Source organism: Haliotis rubra, unplaced genomic scaffold (genome assembly GCF_003918875.1).
Source record: "Haliotis rubra isolate DU_JTF1 unplaced genomic scaffold, ASM391887v1 Scf1077, whole genome shotgun sequence".
Lineage (NCBI taxonomy): Eukaryota > Metazoa > Mollusca > Gastropoda > Lepetellida > Haliotidae > Haliotis > Haliotis rubra.
The window spans coordinates 241,202-249,605 of NW_025764978.1; the positions used below are offsets into that span (position 1 = coordinate 241,202).

General features: G+C 43.2%; 2 protein-coding genes across 3 annotated transcripts in view; both read left to right on the forward strand.

The window, feature by feature from the left end:
- The window catches only part of LOC124280438 (filaggrin-2-like), a 119,589-nt gene extending 116,577 nt beyond the window's left edge, over window positions 1-3,012 (forward strand). Inside the window, exons 5-8 of the mRNA XM_046716379.1 lie at window positions 21-368; window positions 597-824; window positions 981-1,871; window positions 2,342-3,012. Coding sequence (XP_046572335.1) covers window positions 21-368; window positions 597-824; window positions 981-1,871; window positions 2,342-2,781 — 1,907 coding nt within the window. The 3' untranslated portion in view covers window positions 2,782-3,012. The remainder of the gene's footprint in view (window positions 1-20; window positions 369-596; window positions 825-980; window positions 1,872-2,341) is intronic.
- The window catches only part of LOC124280543, a 62,181-nt gene extending 53,777 nt beyond the window's left edge, over window positions 1-8,404 (forward strand). The window contains exons 1-3 of one of the 2 annotated variants that reach the window (XM_046716494.1): window positions 5,546-5,605; window positions 6,507-7,158; window positions 8,139-8,404. In XM_046716494.1, the coding sequence (XP_046572450.1) occupies window positions 6,561-7,158; window positions 8,139-8,299 (759 nt within the window). In that variant the 5' untranslated portion in view covers window positions 5,546-5,605; window positions 6,507-6,560 and the 3' untranslated portion in view covers window positions 8,300-8,404. Of the gene's footprint in view, window positions 1-5,545; window positions 5,606-6,506; window positions 7,159-8,138 lie in introns of those variants that run through there. The other variant, XM_046716500.1, reaches the window with a different exon arrangement.

Genomic DNA, 8,404 nt, shown 5'->3' on the forward strand with positions numbered 1-8,404 from the left:
CTCGAAAACTGTGGACAGAGGTCGATGTGCTGGTGTCTCGGAAACTGAGATGGAAAGAGGTCGTGGTGCTGGTGTCTCCGAAACTGAAAAGGAAAGATGTCGGTATGCTAGTGTTTCAGAAACTGAAAATGACAGAAGTCGGGGTGCTGGTGTCTCCGAAACTGAGAAGGAAAGAGGTCAGGATGCTGGCATCTCGAAAACTGTGGACAGAGGTCGATGTGCTGGTGTCTCGGAAACTGAGATGGAAAGAGGTCGTGGTGCTGGTGTCTCCGAAACTGAAAAGGAAAGATGTCGGTATGCTAGTGTTTCAGAAACTGAAAATGACAGAAGTCGGGGTGCTGGTGTCTCCGAAACTGAGGAGGAAAGAGGTCAGGATGCTGGTGTCTCAGAACCTGAAAAGAAAAGAAGTTGGTGTTCTCGTGTCTCCGAAACTGAGAAGGAAAGAGGTCAGGATGCTGGTTTCTCGAAAACTGTGGACAGAGGTCAGGGTGCTGCTGTCTCGGAAACTGTGGACAGAGGTCGAGGTGCTGGTGTCTCCGAAACTGAGAAGGAAATTGGTCGGTATGCTGGTGTCTCCGAAACTGAGAAGGAAAGAGGTCAGGGTGCTGGTGTCTCCGAAACTGAGGAGGAAAGAGGTCGGTATACTGGTGTCTTCGAAACTGAAAAGAAAAGAAGTTGGGGTTCTCGTGTCTCCGAAACTGAGAAGGAAAGAGGTCAGGATGCTGGTTTCTCGAAAACTGTGGACAGAGGTCAGGGTGCTGCTGTCTCGGAAACTGTGGACAGAGGTCGAGGTGCTGGTGTCTCCGAAACTGAGATGGAAAGAGGTCGAGGTGCTGGTGTCTCCGAAACTGAGAAGGAAAGAGGGCAGGGTGCTGGTGTCTCCGATACTGAGAAGGATAGAGGTCAGGGTGCTGGTGTCTCCGAAACTGAGAAGGAAAGAGGTCGGTATGCTGGTGTCGTAGAGACTGAAGAGGAAAGAGGTCGGTATGCTGGTGTCTCCGAAACTGAGAAGGAAAGAGGTCAGGGTGCTGGTGTCTCTGAAACTGAGGAGGAAACATGTCGGGACTCTGGTGTCTCCGATACTGAGAAGGAAAGAAGTCGGCGTGCTGGTGTCGTGGAAACTGAGGTGGACAGGGGTCGGGGTGCTGGTTCAGCTGAGAAAAGGAAAATAGACAAGGCTTTTGGAGAGAAGCGTGGAAATTGTTTTGGTGGTGGAAGAAAATGGAGGAGAGATCAAAGTACCATTGGAGGTGGAGATAGAGGAGACATTGATGAGGAAAGTGGAGGAGAAGACGTTGATGGAAAGCAGGGAGGAAGGTGGGAGGGATTTCAGTATATGACTAGAGACGGAGGAGGCGCTGTGGTCGGTGGAGGAAGAGAAAGACGGTTCAGAGATGGCTCTGTTGGTGAAAAACAGGGCGATTGTGGTGATGGCGGTGGTAAAATATGGAAGAAATACCATTACAACACTGAAGGAATGGATAAAGGAAACGATGACGTTTGCGGAGGAATAGAGGTGGGACTCGGAGATGGTGCTGTAGTGGGAATGCAGGGAGAATGTGATAGCAATGAAGACGAAAGGAGAGGAGATCGTTGTACTGGAGGAAGAGAAGGAGATGGCACTGTCAAAACAGCGCAGCCACAATACGTTGATGGTGGCAGAATGCGGACAGGAGATTACATCAAAAGAGAAAGAATTACGAAAAGAGGACAAAGACTGAGCGTAGATGATGGCGACGGACACAGAACAGATGCTGTTGATGGAGATGGACAGAACCTGGTGGTGGACATCGTTGCAGATGTTACCAATGTGCAGAACGGCCATTCCAACATCATAGTACATCAAACAGTACATGTCAAGAATCTGATTGGTATGTATTTTCGTAATGATTTACCTTATACGTCAACTGCAGATTTATTCTCTTCATATGATACATTAGCGCGACAACAGACCCGCACTGTAGAGCGTTGTTTAAAGTTGTAGTCTCTAACAAATGTTCAGAATGTTGATATTTTATAATGTTGACGGAAATAACCTGTTGAAGAGAATATCTGTTGATCTGGATCTATATATTTCAGACAGCACATATGCTTTTCTCCTTTTGATATACAAGAAATGAGTTTCGCTAAAAATGACTTAACAATTTTGAAATTGTGTAAATGTGCTTGTTTGAATCTCTGGATGTTTTCTTACTCAACATCTCCCATGAATGACATTATGTTGATGGAAAGGGTCATACATGGTAGAATTGTAATTACTCAGAATTAGATTTGAATGCAATTACAAACAAAGCCAGGGGATTTAGGTAGCCTAAAGGTCCTCTGTTGATTATTGTTTTAGTAATGCCAAGACGTGTTGGAAGAAGAAGGAAGCTTCGGCCAAGGTCACGGAAGGTAGCCACAAGATGTACGCAGACCGTTGGTGAGGTGGCCAAGGTCACACGACGTTCACAGACTGTTGGTGAGGTGGCCAAGGTCACGCGACATACACAGACTGTTGGTGAGGTGGCCAAGGTCACGCGACATACACAGACTGTTGGTGAGGTGGCCAAGGTCACGCGACATACACAGACTGTTGGTGAGGTGGCCAAGGTCACGCGACATACACAGACTGTTGGTGAGGTGTCCAAGGTCACACGTCAAACCAAGTCTGTGAGACGCTACTTGAGGCCACACTGCCAAGATCAGAAGGTCAAAGAAAATCTCACGATTTGGTTCCACGTTTTAGTTCAAATCGAGATCCTGGTGGTCCTGATTGTGATAATGTTCATGCAGCATTAATTCAATCCTAACATTTGCTGCATGTAAACGCGTGCGCAGGAGGGTGTATAACAATTCAAGAGTGTGTTATATGCCGGAAATGTGTAAAACAGTTGTTTTACTTGAAATAGGTATACGACACGTTGATTTTGCAAGTAATATTATAAAAATAGAATTCAGATTGAATTCATACCTTCCGAAAAAATATTTATGAGATTTATGTTCAACTAAGTGATTTACCTATTTGTAAACCACATTTTCAAGTTCAACGTTTTGCCTGGATATCTTCCAATGAAATGTTAAATTTGCAAATATAGTTTACAAATACGTTACATCACTCAGTTAAACATGAATCTCGGAAATATTTTTTCAGAAAGACAGAATTCACTCTAAATTCTATTTTTATAATATTTAACAAAATCAGTGTGTCGCACACCTATTTCAGTTGAAACAACTGTCACTAGCTACCGGCATCAATTCTGGCGCACGCCGGGGTGGGTGGGTGGGCGTGGGTGGGGTGGGCTCTTGTGGGTCAGGGAGGGTGGGTTAACATATTCCTGTATGGAATACAAGTGTAAGCCGCATCGGCTACATCACTGCGTGTGCAGTACATTGTATTCCTGTTGTTAAATAACACATTATTTAGCAACGGAACAGATTCCGTATCCTCAAAGAGGAATTTTGTAGACACGTCCACTTGCTTAGCAAGTATTCTTTTCATATCTACGAGCATGTACTGTTATCAGCTTGTTAACGAACAGTATATTGTAACCTTTCATACCATTGTACCTCACAATAAAACAGTCGAAGAAACAGAGCCTTTCTGTTTATGATATGTGTATGATAATATTTAGATATGTTTAAGGATCTCTCGATATGAATAAACAGAGTAATGCATAACAAAGTCTGGATTCTGTTTCAGTGGTGAAAAGATGCAGTCATTTGGAATCTAAAACGTCAAAACAAAATTGACAAACATGGCGGCATATCAGCTTCACGTGTCAGCTGCCACTTAGTCACGGTCGTTTGCCTGTTTAAGTGAACCTCCTGACCACATGCATGGTGGCGACAAACTAACCAAGGGTCATAATCCAATCAGGGTTCGAACTACCAGTATGGACCAGATGTTCCCAACTGTTTCCCCTAAATACACGCGTCATTATCTCATGATGTCAATCACAGGATTGTCTGGTCCAGCCCCGATTATTTACGGAACGCCGTCAACCAGCTGTAAACACACAAACACATATTCATTATATAGTCAGAAGTAGCAGAACTTTTTTTGTGGTTAAGGGTTTTGTCACTTTTATTCTTTATACAGTTGACTGGAGCTGTGGTTTAGCGAACAGAGCCTCAGTCCGGAGAAAAGGATGCCGTTTGCTCGAAACCAGACACCAGGGAGTTGTACCTAAAACTTGACTGTACGGGAACCTGACCTTAAAACTCATTTGACAACTGACCCTTGAACACAACCCTCACCCTCCTCCCTCCTGGAGGCGTTGGCTCAACGTTCTGGTCAAAGTCAATGTGGCACGTCGCCATGACCCAACATCAAGACGCAGAATGACAAGTGGAGCCACATCCAGCACCGAACAACGCGGTAACTCAGCTCCTCTCCATCAGTGCATTGATCTCGGGTATCTGTACCACCCCCGGATGAAACTTTGAGCGGAACCAGTCGATCGGGTGGTCATGTTTGTAAACATAGCTTAAATGTCCCTATACCTAACTATATACGTAACGAACCATAACCCAGACACACCATTATTGCAAGTGGGACCACCCGCTTCTGGCTCCGATACAACAAACTCTCCCACCGATCAACGGGTTTGGTTAGTACTAGAGCTGGGACGAGTCCAAATTTTCTATCCGCCCTATTACCCTACCCTACCCGGATACCCAATATGTTAATTCCTGACATCAAATTTGTCAGAAATGACAATATATTCTTCGGACTCTAAAATTTCGAGTTTTTCAGTATTTAAATAATGTATTATATTCAAAACTAGTGACTGTAAATAATGTCTGAATCTTCAAAGACAATACAGACTTTCGATAATGAGAGAATAACATATCACATTGTTTAATCTATTAGTTACATGATCATAACGGGTCCGGGTATGGAGTCGGGTACCCGGGTCCAACTCATTACCCACCCGTCCCAGCCCTAGTAAGTACGACATCTGTAGGAGTCTGTCAGTGGCATCTAGTCGTCGGGATCTGTTAGATAGTTACTGTCACCGTGACTATCATACTGTCAGTCAAACTGTGGCAATTAAAATGCAAGGAATTAAAACATGCAAGCTTTTCTTGATAATGTCGCTGATCTATTCGAGTTTACTACAGTTATAACGAATAGGGACCACCTCCTAGTTCGTTCGTTATCTGCATTCCGACTCAAGGTACAGCAAGCATCCGGGACCCCTAAAACAGTCCGTGATATCCTTCATTTCGTTATAAACATAGTTGACTGTACAGCAAGGGCATTCTTTAAAACACCACATGTGTTAAATCTTTACCTATCTCCATTATTTACTGATTGTCAATAATGTGTTGCTAAGGTATGAACAGAAACCTGACAAGGACAAATGCAGCATGACAATACTGATTATGTTCAATGGCTGGCATCTGCGAAGCTTGAGATCGATAGCATCAGGTGACATTTTGCAAGCCTGCACAGTAACATGCACACTTCGGAATGCACCTAGCTGATTGGTTAACGATGACGAAGCTGTTGGAATCAGGACAGTATATAAGAGCTGACATCGTACTTATTGCGTGTTTTATTCAATACGGGGTTTGCAGCTAAGGTTGTTTCGACCAGGCTCTGTGGTAGTCAGGACAGGTAGGTGTCACTTTCTTCATTTTACTTTCCCAGCTTGTCCAAGACTGAATCCGCCATGAAGGTTACCTTCAAATAATTCTACAAGGAAACACACAAATATTGAACAACTGCAAAACAATATTTCTGTTATCCTGTGAAATCTACCCTGAGGCCGACCCCACCTTACCACTATAACAAGAGCATTTGTCAATGATTCGCTATCAAACTAGGGACGACTACAGCGTTCACGCGGAAGGCCCGATTCCCCATATGAGTAAAATGTGTGAAGCCCATGTCTTGTGTTGTGATATTGCTGGAAGACTGTTAAAAGCGGCGAAAAACTAAACTCACTCGCTCACTATCAAATTGGGGACGATGAGGTAGCCAAGTGGCTAAAGCTTTCACGCCGAAGACTCGGGTTCTATTCCCCGCATGGTAACAACGTGTGAAGCCCGTTTCTTGTGTCCCCCGCCGTGATATTGCTGGAATACTGCTAACAGCGGCGTAAAACTAAACTCACTCACTATCAAACTGTGTTGGCATAAGGAGTTTTCCAGCGTATCCTGGCACCCGTCACAAACACATGTGAGGACACGACAACTCTCATATAGCCACGTATACATACACATATAGCATGACGGCATAACTCAAATCAATATGTATATTGATTGACCCACTGAAATGGCTACAGCAAACAGCTGGTGAAGTGAACGCATGACTGTCCTGGTTGCTGCCTCTTTAACATGTAAATTATACAGGTCAAATTACGTGTGTACGTTTATGTAAAGGTAAACCTTTCCTTGGATGTCCTTCGCAAGACCTCTCTGGCTCTGGTATGCAATATAAGTTACCTTTCTATGAAATCGTTTTAAGATTTGTCGTTTGTAAAAGCTGATATAATTCTTTCTACATTTCATCACAGAGACAACGGCGAGTGGTGACATACGAACCAGGGATCTGTTCAAACTTCGGGGCCATGTCTGAAGCTAAGGGGGCGTACCACGTCGCACCGTCTGGCTTTCAGACGAACAAACACTTAGAGTACAGTTCTCAGCATATGAATGACCAAAATACATGTCTTTCACGGCCAAAGAAAGGTAGAAAGGGAAAGATGCAACATGCCAACCAGTCTTTACAATCTGACCAAAAGCCAAACAGCTGTAAGAAGCGTCTCTGTAATCGTCCTCAAATCGATATACGGCGCATTGTACAAATCGGGCACAATAGAAACACCATTTCTTTTATTCAAAAGAAAGACTCCAAGGCTAGCGTTAGTAATACAACTATTGTACAACTCGGGCACAACAACATTGTATATATATACTTAGATGACAAACTCCCCACGAACATACTGCTAGGAGACACGGTCGTCGTGTACGTCCCCCCTGGGTGTGACGGCAGGCCCCGAGTGTTTGTCTGCGAACAGATAGGACCTGACAACCAGATCGTCACCCACTGTCGCCACAAGTCGCCACGGATCTATGAACGACAGACATTCGGCAACTTCCGGTCACGACACTGTCACGTGATCAGATCTGTCCTGCTGCCAGCTGCTTCCGGCTCCAGTAAGAAAGGTAATTGTTGCTATGGACGGAGGGCACTTTGCGTCTGGCATTGTCAGTTATGTTACACTGTTAGTAAAGTAAAAAAATAAATTAACAAGGCTAACGGCCCAAGTACAGTGTAGATGCAAGTATCATATACGAAGTGGTGGCACAATAACACGAAATTATGCAGTTAACATCCAATTATAAATATAATAATAAAGAACGTAAGGCGATGACATCTTAGAACTATGTCGCACACAACAGTACCGTATGTGTATAACATAAAACGTTTTGCATGGGTTCCCTGAGTCAAGAACATGACAATAATAAAGATAAAGAAGTTTGTGGTAATGTTCTGAGAGAGTGTACATTTTGTTTTTAAAAAATGGTATTGGAAAAGTATTTGTGTGTTAAAACATCATACATAGGGCACACTGACATAAAATGTAACTCGTCTTTATAATGTATTTACTAAAAGGATAACATGTAATGTTTAAAACAATACCCTCCGGCGAGCCAAGATTTTGTTTTCCTACCTTGGAATTCTCAAATTCTTAATAATGATGAGTATTTTGTTCGGTCTTTTTAAAAAAATGTCTAAATACTTTTAGTAAAATTTCAATCATGTCACAATACGTTATCACTGAGTCTGCTACTAGCCGGGCTTGGTATCATTTGCATTTTAATTACTGTAACAATGTCATGATCATGATACACAATACAATAACAGTAACCGAAGTACAACAACATTACAACATTGAATTAATAATGCTATTTAAGTGTCTGTAGTAGTTGTAGTCTAGGGCCCCTGAAAATTCAGAGTAAGAGTCCAAGGGACCCTCAAATACAAGGAATTGATGGGTAGATGATTGACCATTGATTTAATCCAGTTTCATCCCACTCACTCACTCTTTCACTCAAGAAGAGTAAAATATATGAACAATTAACCAACTTAATGGACATTGAGTATTTTCAAATTGTTTATATACATGTTTCCATCTTGTCAGCTGCGGGCCGTCATAAGCCTTTGACTCCCGGGGACTGCGATGTCGTGACCATCAAGCATGGTGGCTCTCATCGGACTCGCACAAGAAAAAGAGTGAAACCTCACAGCAGGAAGTACCCGCTTCTTCATCCCATCGGGGTCAAGGACACCAGAAAACTGTGAACCCTGTCTGCCTGAGAAGATACATCTCTTGAACGTTTTGGTTTCTCGTATCGATTTACAGATAACATGTTTGAGCGGCATTTTAGAAGTTGTGACGCACAATAT